The sequence below is a fragment of the Schistocerca piceifrons genome, chromosome 3 (genome assembly GCF_021461385.2).
Source record: "Schistocerca piceifrons isolate TAMUIC-IGC-003096 chromosome 3, iqSchPice1.1, whole genome shotgun sequence".
Taxonomy (NCBI): Eukaryota; Metazoa; Arthropoda; class Insecta; order Orthoptera; family Acrididae; genus Schistocerca; species Schistocerca piceifrons.
The window spans coordinates 390,563,284-390,584,700 of record NC_060140.1 but is presented as its reverse complement, the minus strand read 5'-3'; the positions used below and the strand labels follow the sequence as shown (position 1 = coordinate 390,584,700).

General features: G+C 41.8%; 1 protein-coding gene across 2 annotated transcripts in view; it reads left to right on the top strand.

Annotated features, from left to right (window-relative positions):
• Positions 1-21,417, top strand: part of LOC124789403 (solute carrier family 22 member 7-like) — a 169,097-nt gene that overhangs the window by 36,639 nt on the left and 111,041 nt on the right. For both annotated transcript variants that reach the window (XM_047256746.1, XM_047256745.1), the window contains exon 2: positions 5,317-5,579. In XM_047256746.1, the coding sequence (XP_047112702.1) occupies positions 5,317-5,579 (263 nt within the window). The remainder of the gene's footprint in view (positions 1-5,316; positions 5,580-21,417) is intronic.

Here is a 21,417-nt window from a genome sequence, read left to right as displayed (position 1 = left end):
CCAGTCTCTGTCTTCCTCTACAGTTTTTGCCTCCACAGCTGCCTCTAGTACCGTGGAAGTCATTCCCTGATGTCTTAACAGATGTCCTATCATCCTGTCCCTTCTTCTTGTCAGTGTTTTCCACATATTCCTTTCCTCTCTAATTCTGTGCAGAACCTCCTCACCCCTTACCTTATCAGTCGGCCTAATTTTCAACATTCCTCTGTAGCACCACATCTCAAATGCTTCGATTTTCTTCTGTTCCGGTTTTCCTAAGGTCTGTGTTTCACTACTGTACAATGCTGTGCTCCAAACGTACATTCTCAGAAGTGTCTTCCTCAAATTGAGGCCTGTGTCACATACTAGCAGGCTTTTCCTGGTCAGGAATGCCCTTTTTGCTGGTGCTAGTCTACTTTTGCTCCGTTGTTACTTTGCTGCCTAGGTAATAGAAATCCCTACGATCTACATCGTGACCATCAATTCTGATGTTAAGTTTCTCGCTGTTCTCATTTCTGCTACTTCTCATTACTTTCGTCTTTCTTCGATTTACTCTCAATCCATATTCCGTACTCAATGGACTGTTCATTCCATTTAGGAGATCACATAATTCATCATTTTCACTCAGGATAGCAATGTCATCAGCGAAGCGTATGATTGATATCCTTTCACCTTGAATTTTAATTGCATTCCTGAATCTTTAATTTCCATCATTGCTTCTTCGATGTACAGATTGAAACGTAAAGGCGAAAGACTATATGCCTGTCTCTCACCCATTTTAATCAGAGCACTTCGTTCTTGGTCGTCCAATCTCATAATTCTCTCTTGGCTCTTGTACGTCTCTCCCTATAGATTTCCCCTCTTTTTCTCAGGATTTCGAACATCTTACACCATCTGACATTGCCGAACGCTTTTTCCAGGTCGATAATCCTATGAACGTGTCTTGATTTCTCTTTAGTCTTGCTTCCATTATCAACCGCAAGTCATATCTGCCTCTCTGGCGCCTTTATCTTCCCTGAAGCCAAACGGATCGTCATTTAAAGCATCCTCAATCTTCTTTTCCATTCTTCTGTATATTATTCTCTCGTCATAAACTTGGAAGCATGAGCTGTTTGTTAAGCTGATCGTGCGATAATTCTCGCACTTGTCAGCTCTTGCAGTCTTCGGAATTGTGTGGATGATATTTTTACGAAAGTCAGGTGGTAAGTCGCCAGACTCATACATTCTACACACCAACGTGAGTAGTAGTTTCGTTGCCATTTACCCATTGAATTTAGAAATTCTGATGCAATGGTATCTACCCCTTCTGCTTTACTTGATCTTAGGTCCTCCAAAGCTCCTTTGACTTCTTATTCTAATACTGGATGCCCTGTCTCTTCTAAATCGTCTCCTGTCACAACAGACAAATCTCCCTCTTGTAGAGGCTTTCAATGTACTCTTTCACCTATCTGCTCTCTCCTCCGCATTTAAGAGTGGAATTCCCGTTGCACTCTTAATGTTACTACCCCTGCTTTTAGTATCATTGAAGGTTGTTTTGACTTTGCTATATGCTGAGGCAGTCCTTACGACAATTATTTCTTTTTCGAATTCTTCACATTTTTCATGCAGACATCTCGTCTTAGCTTCCCTGCCCTTCCTGTTTATTTCATTCCTGAGCGACTTGTATTTCTCTGTTCCCGAATTTCCCTGAACATTTCTGTACTTCCCTGTTTCATCAGTTAACTGAAGTATTTCTTCTGTTATCCATGCTTTCTTCGCAGTTACCTTCTTTGTACCTACCTTTGTCTTTCCAACTTCTGTGATCGCCCTTTTCAGAGACGTCCATTCCTCTAAAACTGTACTGCATACTGGACTATCCCTTGTTGCTGTATCTATAGCCTTAGAGAACTTCAAGCGTATCTCGTCATTCCTTAGTACTTCCGTATCCCACTTCTTTGCGTATATATTCTTCCTGACTAATCTCTTAAACTTCATCCTACTCTTAATCACTACTGCATTGTGATCACAGTCTATATCTGCTCCTGGGTATATCTTACAATCCAGTATCTGATTTCGGAATTTGTCTGACGATGATGTAATCTAACTGAAATCTTACTGTATCACCTGACTTTTTCCAAGTATATCACTTCTTCTTGTGGTTCTTGAACAGAGTACTCGCTATTGCTAGCTGAGATTAATTACAGAACTTGATTAGTCCCTCTCCTCTCTCTTTTATTGTCCCAAGCCCATATTCTCCTGCAACCTTTTTCCTCCACTTCTTCCAATCCCCCTGGAACATTAGATTTTCATTTCCCTTTACGTACTGTATTACCCTTTCAATAACCTCATATAATTTCTCTACCTTTTCACCTTCGGCGTGCGACGTCGGCATGTATACCTCAACTATCGTTGTTGGTGTTGATTTGTGTTTTGCTGTCGATTGTGATAAGAACACCCCTATCACTGAATTGTTCACAGTAACATACTCTCTGCCCTACGTTCCTTTTCATAACGAACCCTACTCCCATTACACCATTTTCTGCTGCTCTTGATGTTACCGTATACTCATCTGATGATAAATCCTTGTCTTCTTTCCGTTTCACTCTGCTGACCCTTACTGTATCTAGATTAAGCCTTTGAATTTTCCTTTAGAGATTTTCTATTTTCCCTACCATGTTAAAGCTCCTGACACTTCATACCCCAACTCGTAGAACATTATCCTTTTGTTGATTTTTCAATCTTTTTCACATGGTCATTCCCTCCCAGAGATCCGCAAACTTTTGTCAATGGAGAGATCATCATGACAGTTTTTCAGTTACAGGACACATGTCCTGTGGATACACGTCGTGTGTTTTTAATGCAGTGTTTTCCCTTGCCTTCTGCATCTTCATGCCATTGATCATTGCTTATTCTTCTGCCTTTAGGGGAAGTTCCTCATCCCAAGGACAAGAGAGTGCCCTGTATCTCTGTCCGCTCCTTCGTCCTCTTTGAAAAGGCAGTTGGTAGAATGAGGGTGACTTCTTATGCCGGAAATCTTCGGCCGGCAATGCTATTAATAAAATTTGAACGGTAGTGGGTTTCGATCCCGGGACCAAGAATGATTAGATTATTAATCACCACGGGTGCATTGGTAATAACTGCATCCAGTTCTGGTTCTATGGTCCTCTCATGACTGATATATATAACTGTTCATTTGTTTTTTCTTCTGTTCATTTTCAGGTTAAAAAAAAATTACCAGTCACTTGTCCTTGGAGCAATGAAAGTGGATTTTAAAGGTTATTGGAAATGTGAAAACGTGAGGGAAGAAAAGAGGCGATCATGGGCAGAGTTCGATACTCCGCCATCGTGTAAGGATCAGGAAATTATGCGACAAATTTGAGAGGGAAAGAAGTGTGTGTGATCTAAAGAAGGGACGGTGCGACAGGAAGAAGTCAGTAGCGGACGAAAGAGGGGAGGACGCAGTGGTACGAGGTTTCACAAGATCCCCAAAGAATTCCACACGGCCAGCAGTGCGTGTATCAAGTGTAAGCAAATAGTGTTCAGCGCATTTTAAAGCAAGCAATGTATTACATTCCCGAGTTTCTTCACGCGATGAATGAGGACAATCCGGATAAGCGCCTTGCATTTTGTGAATGAATTTGCTATAATGAACACTTGACTGCTTTCATTGTTTGTTCTGATAACGTAACGTTAAATTGAATGAAACCATCAATAGCCGTAACTATGTGCTGGGCAAGAGATAATCCCCATGTTACGAAAGTACGAGCTGTTAATCTTCCTGTGTTACCAGTGGGGTGGTGGGGGTGTGGTATGTCTGTCAGAAGACTTGTAAAGCCAGTTTTGTTTTAAGGGAACAGTGACACATGTGAAGTACCTTACCATGTTGCAGGAAAGAATTGTACCAGATGCTGACCAGCTGTACCGAGAAGATTTTCTTTTTTCTTCAGCCAGACGATGCTTTGTCATCTTACCATCGTGACGTGCGGCAATTGCTAGATGAAAAGTTGGTTGAGAGGTGGATAAGCCGACGAGGAAGTATCGAGCTTCCACCCAGAAGCGCCGTTAGTCTTCTGTGCGGGAACTCCGAACAACACCGTCTACGACACAGTCTCGCATGCTGAAATGACATGAGACAATTGTGACTACCCGTGAAACAACCAACTGCAAGCATATCACACTTGTGTCGATGTATTTCGCATCGTTCCAGTTGTATTGATGGCGCTGGAGGAAATGTAGAACATCAGCAGTAAAACATCATTAATAACGTGACTATCTATGTGACTCAGCAATAAATAGTTTTTGAAGTTCAAAGAGTTCAAACCCCTTTGTGGAACACCCTGTAGTTATAATCGTTCTCTCCCGCTAACTGTATTTCTGGCCCATGAACATGAACATGCTAAGGGTCAGTCTGGCTGCTCATCTCGTTCTTTTAGAATAAGTTTATTTGTTCGATGCTCCTAAGATATAGACAGAAATGATTCACTAATTTGGTTCCTTAAATCCATCAGTCGAGCCGAACCCCTATGCACCGTGAACTGAAGCGGACGTGGCCAAGATTATCGCACAATCTAGTTTCCGACGCATGAGTTACGTAGCTCCACACACATCGATCGTGAGAATGGCGAAGTGCGCGATATAGGCAGTTTTCCGCCAACCATAGACCCTACTGGTTATCGAACCTGCCCTGTTTCCATCCCAGCAACCTAAGATTACAAGCTTGGAGGGAAGAAATGGGTGAAGAGGTTTTCGGTGCTAAGCACTAGTTTTACGCAGAGTTGCAAACACATGTTTTTCTGGGGAATAAAAATTATGGAATCTCGCTGGACCAAATACGTTGAGCTCATTGAAGATTATAATATTCTGTAGTCGAAAAGTTACTTCTCATATCGAACTCTTGTTGGGAAGAAAGGAATGTATCACGTAAGCATACAAACGCGAGTGGTCGTTTACTGTTTTGGAACGTGTCTACTGCGAAATACTTGCCGTTTCATTTTGACTCCAGTACGTCTGTTTCCTCTGGGAATCACGTACACGAGATTTGTTGATCATCTCTCGTATGTTGAATCTATAGTTGTATGACTCATGGTCAACTGTACTTCAACGTAGCAGAAACAAAATATAATGTTGTAGTTTTGCCATCGCTCGTTATCGCGGAGGGCGTTAGGTGTTGCGTGTTTGAGTTAAGTTTCCTGCGAATACTAACTAGAACGAATAGTTTTACGATGCCCTGTACAAAAAGTTAGATGTGCAGAAATTTAACGTTTAATTATGTTAGCACTTAAGTTATGTTTTTAAAGAATTTCTTTTTTGTATGTACATATTAATACATATTTTATGAATTTTTTTTTTTTTTTTTTTCAGGATGAAGTGAACTCAAGATTACAGAACGCACAAAGATCTGACGAATGCATAAAATTTGAAGACATTGTGGAAGATATAGGAAGTAACGGGAAGTTTCAAAAACGCCTAAATATAATATTTAACTGCGTGTCAGTGATTTTCAACACAACTTCTTCATACAGTAAATTGATAGCTATCACTGTGCCTGATCATTGGTGCCATGTTCCAGGAAGAGAGGCAGCAAATTTCAGCGTAGAAGCGTGGAAAAACCTTACAATACCAAGGCAAGTACATTACTTTTCAAGAAATGGAATAGAGGACCCAGTGGTTGCTCGTAAGACACCACGAAATTATTGAATAAATAACTTTCACAGTTTCAGTGACGTAAGATTTCGTTTATATCATTAATTGTTTTCTATTTATATATTAACAAGCAAAACATGAATGAGAAACATTTATGTTCCTAACCTAATATTCTCTATGTTTCGTAACGCATATTATTTCAGACGGGGTAACGAATCAACGTAGTACGCTGTCATCCTCACTGGAATGAGATCGTTAGCCTTTCGGTGGTTTGACGTGAGCGTTATTAGCCTCTGTACCAATCACCTTGCAGTTAGACTACAATTCCTGAAAGTGCAACAAAATGCTAGTGAAACCGATAGAAGTGCTGAGTATTTAAAGAGAAAGAATGAATCTCCACTGTGACATGCTGCTCCATTGCGTTCATCGGATACTTCACGTCGGGGTAAATAGCCCTAAATCAAGTGCGAAAGTTCAGTTATTATATGAGATCAGCTTCAATCGATTAAGAGAACTTCTTAAAACGTAACGATGTTAAACAGTATGAAGTGCTTATCAATTTTCAGACAAAACTGTGAGCTAAATTTCCTTGATGTCCAGGTGACAACAAATTAACACTCAATCAGCATACTGATAAAGATGGCCAAATAGCAAAGCTGGTTTTGCGTTCAGGGGATTTTTTTTTTTTTCAGAAAAAGGTAGAATTTCATCAGCTAATTCTCAGATTACGTGCCAATGTCAATAAAATATTCTGCAGCAACGAACGATAAGTAAATGGGCTACTTCAGATTAGGCGTTTATCTCTGTAATCAACCATATAAGTAAATGGAATATTCAAACCAACTGTGTAGAATTAAATATAAAGCAAATTTCTATCAGAGTTTGAGAGCCATAAGCATTCGAAGTACTAGGGGTGCATGTAGCATGCTGTAAAGAATAGCTGTGTTCAGACCGGTGTTCTGGTGGCGGAATGTTCATGCAAGTGCGGTGTCCAAACTAGTGGCCATTTTCCTGAAGGCACAACTCAGTGAGCGGTCTAAAGGGACGACGGAAGAGGTGTAAGGTTGCTGGTGTCACAGAGCGACAAGCTCCCTGGATGCGATGTTTTTGCTCAAGAGTAAAGGTGGACCAAACTCTTATTTCCAAGTACCAGTTACTGCGGTTACGGTTGTTTTTATACCAGTTACTGTTAAGTTATTAATAACTGTCAGTTACGTTTACTACCGAATGCGCCAGACTGGAGTGCACTTAAATAACTGATCAGGTAGAATCTCTGTTTAGTTTATCAGTGCGATTAAAACTAAGGTTATTGCGAACTGGCAGAAACACTAGCGGAATCGTGCCATAAACTTGCACATTAACTGTCCGTTACATTTCAGTTGATGTTTGAAAAGTTATCGGTGTTTCATGCTACCTTTGTATAAGTTATCGATCGCTATTAGAAATTAATTATCGAAGCTGCTATAGTAATTCTACGAAATATTGCCACAGAACCATTAAACCTGAAGTTGAATACGTACTTTTGCAGGTACCGTATGAACTAATATGTAAGCTGAACAGTGTACGCAAAATTCGAAGCTTTGTTTCTGGTGCTGCTTACTTAGTGTAGTAAGTGTAGGGTCATGAAGTAAAACACAAAAATAAACGTAACATGTTAGTTTAGTTTACTCCAGTGCAAGATATTCCATCTGAGAAAATTGACAACATGGGAATAAAGCCGGGCTGAGTGGCCGAGCGGTTCTAGGCGCTACAGTCTGAAACCGCGCGACCGCTATGGCGCAGGTTCGAATCCTGCCTCGGGCATGGATGTGTGTGATGTCCTTAGGTTAGTTAGGTTTAGGTAGTTCTAAGTTCTAGGGGACTGACGACCTCAGAAGTTAAGTTTCATAGTGCTCAGAGCCATCTGAACCATTTTTTGGGAATAAAGTTTTGTGACAGATTTGAAAAAATGCTAGATTTCTGCTAAATTTCTTCAACTACCGGCAAGGTCTTAATTTTTTAGTGTGAGTGTGACTAATTATATTTCTCCAAGCCTTCGGAGTGTTCTGTATTTGCTACTTTTAGTAATATGTGTAACACGTTTATGAATCAGCCCAAAAAATGTAAAATAATTTTTCCTAGACGTACGGATTCCTAATCCCTTACAGTGTGTCCTGAAAATTTGTTCCTGTGAATTTTTAATGGGTATGACAATACTTGTAAAAATAAAAAGAAAAAACATGAAGCACCTGTAATAGGTGAACTATACATGAATCGATAATATAAGTAACAAAAAATTTTATTGCACTTTAAATGAGACCAATTGTTCAGTGATTTTTCTTAACGGTGGCTATGCTCTACACCCATTACTGTTGTTTATTGCATGTGCCCACATTTATCGTTTTCAATTTTGCAAGTAGTGTCACATCTATTCAAAATTCATGACCACGGATTTTTAGGACTGTCAGTACGATGTTACGATTCTGTATGGGGCTAGGAGAAATTAATGTATACGTTTTAGTCCGCTCTAAAAACGTTGCTTTAACAACTTTTTTATTTAAATAATTACTTTCTGTGTTTTAGTCTAACGCGTGTGAAATTTTTCAGTCGATATCAAATATTTTGCTGACATTACAGCAGCGACATTTGATAAATTTCAGTTTTATATCAGTTTCTCATCATTTGAGTCAACCAACATATTGCTTCCTCCTACGTATGCACCGTATCGCGAAAAGACCACAAAGGTAAAAATTAGAGAGATTAGAGGTCACACTGAGGAGTACCAGCAATCGCCACTACCGCGAAACAATCGCGACTGTTTCAAGAAGGGGGCAATAGCAGTGGTACACAAACTTCCCGCCGCCACGCAACCAGACAAGAAAGCGCATTGATATTGCATTATCATCCGCATCTCAGCTATGTTGAAGGTTTCAGATCTCTAGCTCATCGGGAAGTTAATTTGAAATAAACTGTGTTGAACCCCCTGACTTTCGGCGGTTATTTCCGCAGAAGAATAAAAATACTTGTTCCATTCCAATCTCTGTCCTCTCAGGAAATATCATCGTCTACTTCGACTTTCTGGAGTCCGGGACACGGTTATCAACGTCCAGATTACTAGTAACGGTAGCCTGAAACCCCAGAGAAGAAGAAATGCGAGAGAGGTTTGCCACACAATAGAAATTTGTACACTCCTACAGTTATTCTCATGAGATATTTTGTAGTCATCAGTCTTCTGACTGATATGGTGCGGCCCGCCACGAATTCCTCTGCTGTGTTAACTTCTTCTTCTCAGAGCAGCATCAACCTACGTCCTCAGTTATTTGCTGGATGTATTCCAGTCTCTGTCTTCCTCTACAGTTTGTACCCTCTACTGCTCCCTCTAGTTCCATGGAAGTTATTTCCTGATGTCTTAACAGATGTCCTATCATACAGTCCCTTCTTGTCAGTGTTTCCCACTTATTCCTTTCCTCTCCGATTCTGCACAGAATCTCCTCATTCCTTTCATTACGAATCCATGTAATTTTCAACTTTTGTCGGTATCACCACGTCTCAGATGTTAATTTTCTCCTGTGTTCCCGTTTCCCCACAGTCCATGTTTCACAACCACACAATGCTGTGCTCCAAATGTTCGTTCTCAGAAATTTCTTTCTCAAATTAAAGCCTATTTTGATACTAGTAGGTTTCTATTTGCCAGGAATGCCCTTTTTGCCTTTGCTAGTCTACTTTTGATGTCCTCCTTTCTCCGTTCTTCATTCGTTATTTTGCCGTCTAGCAGAATAATTCCTGTTCTCATTTCTGCTACTTCTCAGTACTTTCGTCTTTCTTCGATTTGCTTCAATCCATATTCTGTAGGGTACTCACGAGACTGTTCATTCCATTTAGATCATGCAATTCTTCTTCGCTTTCGCTGAGGATAGCAATATCATCAGCAAATCGTATCATTGATATCCTTTCGCCTTGAATTTCAGTTCCACTCTTGACCTTTTTCTTTTATTTCCGTCATTCCTTTTTCGATGTATAGGTGGAACAGTTTTGCAACCTCTTTAATCCGTTCAATTCGTTCTTGCACATCCAGTATTATAGTTACGTGTTGACTCAAGTACATATTGTATATTACCCGTCTTTCCCTATAGCTATCGCCTGTGTTTCACATGATTTCTAATATCTTGCATCATTTTACATTGTCGAAAGCTTTTTCCCGGTCGACGGTTCGTAAGAACGTGTCTTGATTTTTCTTCGGTCTTGCTTCCATTATCAACCGCACGTCAGGCTTCTCTCTCTGGTGCCTTTACTTTTCTTAAAGCCAAACTGAACATCTAAGACATCCTCAATCTTCTTTTCAATAATTCTGCATATTATTCTTGTCAGCATCTTGGATGAATGAGCTGTTAAGCTGATAGTGCGATAATTTTCGCACTTGTCAGCTCTTGTAGTCTTCGGAGTTGTGTGGACGATATTTTTCCGAAAGTCTGATGGTATGTCGCCAGACTCATACATTCTACGCCACTTCCCCAAATGATTCTAGAAATTCTGAGGGAATGTTATATATCTCTTCTGCGTTATTTGCTCTTAAGTCCTCCAAAGCTCTTTTAAGTTCTGATTATAATACTGGATCCCCTATCGCTTTTAAATCGACTCCTGTTTGTTCTTCTGTCACATCAGACAAATCTTCCCCTCCTCTCAGAGAGGCCTTCTTTTACTCTTTCCAACTTCCCGCTCTTACCTTTGCAATTGACAATGGAATTACCGTTGCACTCTTAATGTTACTACCCCTGCTTTTAATTTCACCGCAGGTTGTTTAGATATTTCCTGTATGCTGAGTCAGTGCTTCTGGCAATAATTTAGTTTTCAATTTCTTCACATTTCTCATGTAGCCATTTCGTTTTACCTTCCCTCCACGTCCTATTTATTTCATTCCTAGGTGCCAAGTATTTTTTTATTCCTGAATTTCCATAAACATTTTTATAGTTCCTTCTTTCGTCGATCAGCTGAAGCATTTCATGTACGCCCATGGTTTCTTCACAGTTACCTTCCTTTACCTATGTTCTTCTTTCCAACTACTGTGATTGCCCCTTTTAGAGATGTCCATTCTGCCTCATCAACTGAACTTCATACTGAGCTAATCATTATCAGAGTATCTGTAGCCTCAGAGAGCTTCAAGCTTTTCTCTTCATTCCATAGTGCTTCTGTATCCCACATCTTTGTACACTGATGCTTCCTGGCTAGTACCATAAATTCACCCTACTGTTAATCATTACTACATTGTGATCTGAGTCTATATCTGCTCCTGGGTACGCCGTACAATCCAGTATCAAATTTCGGAATCTCTGACTGACCATGATGTAATGTAACTGAAAGCTTCCCGTATTTTGGGGCCTTTTCCAAGTATACCTTCTCTTCTTGTGATTCTTGAACAGAACATTCTCTATTACTAGCTGACACTTATTAGAGAACTCAATTAGTCTTTCTCCTCTCTCATTCCTATTACCAATCCCATATTCTCCCGTAACACTTTCTTCTACTCTTTTCCATACAACCGCATTCCACTCCTTCATGGCTATTAGATTTTCATCTTCCTTTACACATGTTGCTTTATTCATTGAACATCCTTATATAATTGCTCTCTTCATCTTCAGCTTGCGACGTCGGCATGTATAACTGTCTATCGTTGGTGTAGATTTGCTATAGATTCTGGTAAGAGCTTCCCTATCATTGAACTGTTTACAGTATCTCTCTCTCTCTCTCTCTCTCTCTCTCTCTCTCTCTCTCTCTCTCTCGCGCCCCTGCCTTCCTATTGATAAGGAATCCTATTCCTATTATACCATTCTCCGCTGCTGTTGGTAGTACACTATAGTAATCTGAAAATAAAGCCTTGTCTTATTTCCATCTCTCTTCACTGATCCCTTCAATATCTCGGTTGAGCCTTTGCTTTTCCTTTTCATGTTTTCCAGCTTCCCTACTACATTCCACGCCCCGACTCGTAGAACGTTGCGCTTTCGCTGGATATTCAATCTTCTTCTCATAGTCACCTTCCCCTTGGCAGTCCCTTCCCAGAGATCCGAATGGGGGACTATTCCGCAATCTCTTGCCAATGGAGGGATCAGCATTACACTTTTTCAATTACAGCCCAAATTTCCTGTGGATACACATAACGTCTTTCATTCAATGGCATCCATTACCTTCTGCATCCTCATGCCGTTGATCTTTGCCGATTATTCCATCTATCAGGGGCAAATTCCCACCCTAGGGGTAAGAGAGTGGCCTGAATCTCTGTCCGCTCCTCAGCCCTCTTTGACAAGACTGTTGGCAGAATGAGGGTGACTTTTCTTCGGCTGCATCCTCACCACTGGGCTCTGCATGCACTCCTTCTGTGCCCAAAGTGTAGAATAAGTTGAATGATGTGCGGTGACCAGTTTTCGTCCAAAGTGCTGGTTGAGTTCGTTCGTCTGTTCAGAGGCGGGAGGCCGACAGTGTTTGCCACTTTCCGCCGATCGGCGATGACAGAATCGAGGCGCACGACCTGCAATCTTTCTCAAACGAATTTATGGAAAAAAAATTTTTTAAATTTCAGTTTTGCGTTACTTACAGCTTTGTGTCAGATTCATCGTGAAGTGACCGTCATTTCGTTAATGGTCACTGTTATTCTGATATTTACATGGAAGTAAGACATTGTCAGAAATTGAAAAAATTTTGCAGTGGAAAAAAAAAGGGTTCGCGAAGACTCCGCATTTGGTGCATATTATGCAATATGTTTCTGCATACGAAATTTAGCTATCACATCGAAGTTTTCTTCACAGTTGGGTGGAGGTCTCAATTTGTCATCAGTCTCGAGAAAATTTATCTGATGCAACACACTCATTTGCAATCGCACCGTGCCACCAATAAAACCAGAATGAAATATCCACAACATTCCTCATACTTCATAAATGGTTTGAGATATCGAAAAGAGATCTTAGCAAATGAAAGCATGCAAATAGGAGTGTTATTTTTCCGTATATTGATTATGTAAAACTTCATTATCTGCTATGTTATTCAGCCAACTACAGACTTTTTCAACGAAAGACTGTAATTTTTAGGGACCATCAATAGCTGGTGAAACGCGAAATGCTATGGGTTTGGGAAAAACATAATTGAAGACGTTACTCGTTTATTTTGTACCCACTATGCCCTTTTTCATAAGCTACAGGCCTTATTTTTCGCCGGCCGGAGTGGCCGAGCGGTTTTAGGGGCTACAGTCTGAAACCGTGCGACCGCTACAGTCGCAGGTTCGAATCCTGCCTCGGGCATGGATGTGTGTGGTGTCCTTAGGCTAGTTAGGCTTAAGTAGTTCTATGTTCTAGGGGACTGATGACCACAGCAGTAAAGTCCCATAGTGCTCAGAGCCATTTGAACCTTATTTTTCCTCAGTTCCTCACTTAATAAACGTAATAAAGCGTTGTTACACAATTCTGTCACAACTGTGTCTGCGCAACATATTAGTCAAGTGGCATTTTTTAAACTCCTCTGTGTGTTGGCAAAAGGAGCAAATTTTAACATGACAACAACAGAACTGTACAAGTTTTACTCAGAATTCGCCACTCTTGACGCTTCTCGGAAAGTTACTAATGTTTAACAAGCCAAGCGAAAATAGTCCGCTGCATTTGCAGGGGAATTCTTTCGGATACTAACCAAAGCAGAGGTGACTGACCTTTTTGAATGGTCAACAAGCAAGTGTGAGCGTGGAGGGGCTCTACTTAATTTTTACAAAAAAATGTGAGCTTCAGTTTAGAATGCCAGTTCCCCTCCAATGCTTCGCCATTTCCCATACAGCATCTGCTCGCAACCTCCGTCACTATCCCTCTCCTCACATGTGCTCTGACAACTGCGCATCCACTGGTCACTGTATTTTGCACGAACTCTATTGTCTGCATTACCCCTTAGCTCGCACCACTTTCCTAGTTTTGGGCGACTTCAATGCCCGTAAGCCTTTGTGGGACAGTAGAATGATCACTGGCTGAGACAGACATCGAAGCTTTACTGGCATGGCTCGATCTTTGCCTCTTGAACTCCTGTGCCCCACACAAACTACAGTGTGGCACATGGAACTTATTCGGCCATTGATCTCTCGCTTTGCAGCCCTGGTCTCCTATTTACCCACTGGAGGGTCAATAATGACCTGTATGGTAATTATTATTTCACGATTTTTCTGCCCCTTCATTAGTGTTTCTCCCCCTGGATGACAAGTCAGGTGGATTTTCCATAATGCTGACTGGGATTTCACCTCTGCTACCGTCCTTAGCTCTCCATTACAAGGCAATATCGATGCACCTGTTCAGCATATTACAGGAGCCATTCTTCTTGTAACTAACCAAGCGATTACCTCTTCCTTGGAATCGCCTCGTGCCATGGTGGACCCTAGAGATCACTACAGCCATTAGAGATCGTAGACTGGCTGTCCAGTGCCATAAGTGGCAAGAATCCTGTTAATGGTACCTTTTCACCATGGGACCACATACATTTCCATCACAGGTATGGGCAAAGATTAGATGCCTCTACAGCTTCCAGTCCCTTGCAGGTGTACCAAGTATTTCCATAGATTGTAACGTTTATACTGACGCCAAACATTTTGCTGAGCATAATGATCACACATCTGTGTCTGAGAACTACCACCCCACTTTAGGGATCATTAAACAATAGATGGAGCAATTCACTTACTTTCACCACCCTCCACTTGAAACCATACAGTATAATACTCAATTCACTGAATGGGAATTAGTCCAGTGACCTAGTCCATTGCCCTGATAAGACCCCAGGGTCACATCGCATCCATAACTAAATACTGAAACGTCTCTCAGTGGATTGTCAGCGTCACATCCCTGCCCTCTTTAATCGAATCTGGATCGAGGGTGAATTCCCACCTCAGTAGCGAGAGAGCGTGACACTCCCAATACAGAAACCAGATAATAACTCCGTAGTGATGGATAGTTACCGCCCAATTAGCTTTACTGACGTTCTCTCTAAGTTGCTTGAATGGATGGTGAGCAAGTGACTGTTGGCTCCTTGGGTCTCTGGGCCTTTTGGCTGCACATCTTAGGGCAGTTCTTGCAAAAGCTGCTCCACTGCTGATAATTTGGTTCACCTGGAATCCCCCATCTGGAGGGCTTTTTTACGTCTTCAACACATCGCTGTTTTGTTCTATCTACAGAAGGCTTATGACACGACGTGGGAGTGGGGTTTCCGGCGTCCACTCCCAAATTTTGTCAATAACTTCTTGTCACACTGTATTTTCTGGGTTCAAGTGGGGGCTTCACTCAGTGTCAAGAGAATGGGGTCCTGCAGGCCTCTGTACTGAGTGTCCCTCTCTTTCCGGTGGCCATCAATAGTCTAGCAGCAGCTGTAGGGTCTTTGGTATTGTCCTCGTTTTATGCTAACGATTTTTGCTTTTGTTATTGCTCCTCTGTATGGGTGTTAAGAGTGTCATCTACAGGACGCCATATGAAAGACGCAGTCAAGAGTTCTCACGCATGGTTTTCGGTTTTCAGCCACCAAGACTCTTGTTATGCAGTTTGGTCACGGTTGTACTGCCCACCAACACCCAGAGCTTTACATAGACGACCAGTTACTACTTGTAGTTGAGACGCACGACTTTTGGGACTGGTCTTTGATTCCCAGCTGACGTGGCTTCCCCATATTCGCCAACTTAAGCGAAAGTGCTGGCGGCACTTCAATAGAATTCGATGCCTCAATAACACTAACTGGGATGCGTATTGCTCTACCCTTTTTCAGCTCTAAAAAGCCCTGATCCTATCCCGTCTTGATTATGGGAGTATTGCATGTGGTTCAGCATCACGCTCACCATTGCGCACACTGGAAACTATTCATCATTGAGGGGTCCGACTTGCAACAGAAGCCTTCCGAACTAACCCTGTGAACAGCCTACTAGTCGAGGCTGGAGTCCCTCCATTAGCTATCAGGCGCCAACAAGATCTGGTGAATTACACTATACGAATTCTTAGCTTCCCTGAACATATTTTCCCTGGAAGGGAGCTCCATCTCCCACAACAGCGACCCAGACCTGGGTTTACAATTGCTGCAACTTCCTCCACTGTCGCCTCTGGTCGGAAAGACATCGTATCTTCCCTCATGGATTGTGCTCTGTCTCGAATTTGTCTCGGAGTCACTTTTATACCAAAAGATTCCGCTGACCCACGATTTTTCGTCGTCTGTTCTTGGCTGTCCCTGAGACATATCTGGGTTTGCAAATGGTATTCACCGATGACTCAACAGACAAAAAGGCATTGCATAGACAAACGTATGGTGCAGTGAACTCTACTCTCTACCAAACGGCTGCAGTGTCTTCACTGGTGAACTGATGGCTATTTAAATAGCCGCCGGCCGGTGTGGCCGTGCAGTTCTAGGCGCTTCAGTGTGGAACCGCGTGACCGCTACGGTCGCAGGTTCGAATCCTGCCTGGGGCATGGTTGTGTGTGATGTCCTTAGGTTAGTTAGGTTTAAATAGTTCTAAGTTCTAGGGGACTGATGACCTCATATGTTAAGTCCCATAGTGCTCAGAGCTATTATTTAAATAGCCCATAGTCATGTTCATTCTTGCACTGAAATGAGTATCTTAATCTGTAGTGATTCCCTTAATCTGTAGTGACTCCCTTAGCAGCCTTCAGGGTATAGGCCAGTTATGTTCTCTTCTCACACTGGTTATAGCCATTCAGGATCTTATCTGTGACCTCCATCAAGCTGGACAACCAGTCGTTTGCGTTTGGACCCCTGATCATGTTGGGATTTTGGGAAATGAGCGAGCAGACCAGTTGGCCAAGCTGGCCAGCAGGATAGAGATTTTGGACATGGTGGTCCCAAAACCGGATTTTCAGTCATTTATACAGTCCTGGAAATGGAAAAAAGAACACATTGACACCGGTGTGTCAGACCCACACGCACGGCACAGCGGACACACCAGGAACCGCGGTGTTGGCCGTCGAATGGCGCTAGCTGCACAGCATTTGTGCACCGCCGCCGTCAGTGTCAGCCAGTTTGCCGTGGCATACGGAGCTCCATCGCAGTCTTTAACACTGGTAGCATGCCGTGACAGTGTGGACGTGAACCGTATGTGCAGTTGACGGCCTTTGAGCGAGGGCGTATAGTGGGCATGCAGGAGGCCGGGTGGACGTACCGCCGAATTGCTCAACACGTGGGGCGTGAGGTCTCCACAGTACATCGATGTTGTCGCCAGTGGTCGGCGGAAGGTGCACGTGCCCGTCGACCTGGGACCGGACCGCAGCGACGCACGGATGCACGCCAAGACCATAGGATCCTACGCAGTGCCGTAGGGGACCGCACCGCCACTTCCCAGCAAATTAGGGACACTGTTGCTCCTGGGGTATCGGCGAGGACCATTCGCAATCGTCTCCATGAAGCTGGGCTACAGTCCCGTACACCGTTAGGCCGTCTTCCACTCACGCCCCAACATCGTGCAGCCTGCCTCCAGTGGTGTCACGACAGGCGTGAATGGAGGGACGAATGGAGACGTGTCGTCTTCAGCGATGAGAGTCGCTTCTGCCTTGGTGCCAATGATGGTCGTATGCGTGTTTGGCGCCGTGCAGGTGAGCGCCACAATCAGGACTGCATACGACCGAGGCACACAGGGCCAACACCTGGCATCATGGTGTGGGGAGCAATCTCCTACACTGGTCGTACACCACTGGTGATCGTCGAGGGGACACTGAATAGTGCACGGTACATCCAAACCGTCATCGAACCCATCGTTCTACCATTCCTAGACCGGCAAGGGAACTTGCTGTTCCAACAGGACAATGCACGTCCGCATGTATCCCGTGCCACCCAACGTGCTCTAGAAGGTGTAAGTCAACTACCCTGGCCAGCAAGATCTCCGGATCTGTCCCCCATTGAGCATGTTTGGGACTGGATGAAGCGTCGTCTCACGCGGTCTGCACGTCCAGCACGAACGCTGGCCCAACTGAGGCGCCAGGTGGAAATGGCATGGCAAGCCGTTCCACAGGACTACATCCAGCATCTCTACGATCGTCTCCATGGGAGAATAGCAGCCTGCATTGCTGCGAAAGGTGGATATACACTGTACTAGTGCCGACATTGTGCATGCTCTGTTGCCTGTGTCTATGTGCCTGTGGTTCTGTCAGTGTGATCATGTGATGTATCTGACCCCAGGAATGTGTCAATAAAGTTTCCCTTCCTGGGACAATGAATTCACGGTGTTCTTATTTCAATTTCCAGGAGTGTATGCCATCTATTGCTGTAAGTCTGGAACTCGGAATGGTCTGCCTTGATATCTCTAAGCAAACTGGAGACAATTAAGGAGACAACGACGATGTAGCAGTTCTGAATGTGTACTTCTTGCAGGGAATTCAATGTCCTCTGTCGACTCGGCATTGGATACACTTGATTGACCCATGACCACATTCTCCGACATGAGGCTCTCCCTCGCTATCGATGTAGAGATCTCCTGCCCTAATTCGGCTGCTTTGAGGTGGCATATTAATCTTCATGACACGCTACCTCTGATGTTACTAAACGATACCAAAGTGGCTGATCTGGTGTTATGTTTCCCTGTGAAGGTGGCTTCTATTCATCCCTGTTAGGCAGGGCTTTTTGGAATGGGAAGCTAGTTTACATTCAGAAGCAGAAACATTAAGACTGAAGAATGAATAAGTAAGAAGTCCTAGTTGTAGCAAGTGCAAATGTAAAGATTAGTCAAGAGTGAGTGTGATCAGTTGATTGTGAAGTATAAATAATAATAATTCATAGTAATTTCTCAGTAAAAAATATTGTTAGGACACTTGCAACTTTCTTAAACTTTGCATGTGACTTGATTATTTTTTTATTGCGGTAAAAGTAAAGGTAGCCCAAGATATTTTTAACGCCCCATCTTTGAGGTTTCTCTGTACCCGCCACTGGCTGATGTTACACAGCCAGATATCTAGCTGATAAACCAGCGAGATACAGCCGATGCCCTTTGGGACTGCATTCTTGAGGCTTGGGAGGAAGTTGCCTGTGTCAATGAGCCCGACGTCTCTCACATTCGATGCCAAAATGCACAATTTGAGTACAAAATGATGACACATTTTGGACGTGATACTGGAGATGTGAAAAATTTAATATTCTAAATTAGCCTTAACGTTTTCTTTCATTGGCTCCATGTCTACATTCCAGCAAGAATAATAAATTATGAAGAACCTTCTGAGTCCTTTTTTTTTTTTTATTTCAGATTTTTCTTTTCCTCCGTCTATATTCCACCCCCATCCTCCCCAAGTACGTAGATCATTTATTTCAGTATTTATTCTACTTAAATTCCACCCCCCCCCCTCTCTCTCTCTCTCTCTCTCTCTCTCTCTCTCTCTCTCTCTCTCTCTCTCTCTTCTCTCTAGGGCTTTCATGTGTTCGTTGTTTGGAAGTTTAGGGTCTGAGAGTTGTTACAATTCCTGCACCATTTTCTTATCTGTGACTACTTAGAGATAAAAGCAAAGCACTTTGCTGACTACCAGAAATACCATAAGCAAAAAAGTGATGTTTAAAATGGCAGAGACAGGCTTCCCTGCTTTCTGAAATCTTGCTGAAGGCAGTGAACGATTGTGGAGGTGTAGCAATGGCTAGTAACTGAGAGAATTGTTGCTGCTGGGACTTGAACTGCAGCAGAGCAGCCAGCAGGTCTTGGTGCTATTGCTCTTGAGCTACAAACTACTGCTGCTGCAGTGTTAGCTGTTGCTGCCAAAGTTCTGGATGCTTGGTATCCATAACAATGCCAGTGTGTTAAAACACATCACCATAAACTCAACAGACAGGGAGCGAGAACTTGTCACCACTTCTGTGTTTGCTCCAGATATGAATGTTTAATCCATAAACAAGGCCATGTTCTATGTGAGCAGAACGCAGAACGAATGCCAATGCCAATAACAATAACCAGAATTCCTAGTCTTGAGCCAGATACGTTTCCAAAGAACAATGAGGCAAAAGGGGAAGGAGCTCATGTGGCCTACTGTTTAAGACTGCAGCTGCAGCCCTTGTATTCAGTAGATTGACAATGCATGATTATTTCTATAATGTTAAGATTCCAGTTTTCCATGATTAACAATAAAATTGTGTTTCTTCAACTTAATTTAGATACAATAATGATGGAAGCTGAAGAAATGAATTAAAAAGTTTGTACCACAAGTTTCGGATGTGACACAAATTTTAATTCATTTCTTCAGCTTCCATCATTATCATAGATAAAGATGAGACTCAAATACCTTGAGGCAAGTTTAATTACAGGATTTAATTTAGAAAGTAGTAACAGATTTTAAATAAATTGTTTTGCAAAATAAAAAGTAAAGTGATTAATTTCAAGAGCTACTGCTGAAATCAGAAAACTTCATTAAAGTAAATTTAATATTTTAGTTTATTCCAATAGTAGCAACTCTAGTTTTAAAGTGTAGTTGTTATATACAAAGAACAATATTTTAAATTATCTATATTGAAGGGTAGCAATGTGCTGCATGTTTACATCCTGAGCATTTGATTACATTGTCATAATACTTGCTGATTAATATTATTATTTTATATACTATTTTAGTATACACAATTTTTACAGGTTCAGAACTTTATCTTTGCAGACTTTAATTCATTCAGATGACTATGTGATAACATTTTTGTATGAATTTCAGCTTGTACATATCTGCCATCTTCCTTAAACACTTTTTTGTTGTAGATTACATATTGTTTCAAGTGTTATTAAACAACTATTAATGTAAGTTATAAACTGTGATTTGATCATAAACATGCAGCCAATAGCAAAAGCTAAGTTTCAGGTTCTTTAGTACAAGGGTGAATCATATAATTCAGTTAGCTGGGTACCTGGCATAGCCCTGGTATTTATTTCAGTTCTGTTAATCCAATCTGTCTCCTCCTGCCCTTCTCTCAGTCCATTTCCTCCTCTCCTCACATCTCCTGAACTTGTTGTTGCACCAGTACATTCAGTGGCATATGTGCTTATTGTCTGCTAAATGTGTTGCTAATAGTGTTATCAGAAAGAAAAAATGAATTGTTATAATCACGACGTCATGCCTGATGTGATAGTTTTATTGCATGAACAGCAAAAACATAGTAAGTGGTAAACTTTTTTTCTTTTCTTTCATCATTTTGCAGGGGTTGCTGATGAGAGAAAGTTCTCAATACCGCATAGTGTACATAGTAACTATACCCTACCTCATACAACATGTACATTATGTAAAAATAGTGCTGAAGTGTGGATTCAACACATTGAAGATAGTATAAGCATTGTATTCATTACTTTGAATTCTATCACATAGCACATCATCACAGATATAATGAGAAGTCGGAGAGTAAATATGTTTCTCAAAGAATAAATATTTTTCTCTAATTTGCATAACATTCTTCAAATCAGTAAGTATTTTGTACCACTGATTTTCTAATTTAGACTATATTCTTCTTCATGGTTCAAGCAGTCTCCTTACCAAATTTCATTGAAATCAATTCAGCAGGTTAGTGGTAACAAATTTAAACATCTTGCATGATGCAACAGGTTTTCACATACCACAGTGTATATGATGTCACATATCCTGAACTATACTAAACTCTGGCTAATCCAAACCTTAGTAGTCTGGCCTCTCAGTAATCTGGTCCACATCCGAAGTGGCGCACAACAATGAATTATCATGCACAATAATGTTGTTAGTCAGTAGCAGTGTTAAACAGTGTGATACCAGTACATATTTTCAATACATATAGACAATAATCACATTTACTTCTTCCAAAATCTGTGGCATTTTAACAATTCACCCAAGCAATCATACCAAGCCACAAATTTTTAAATAA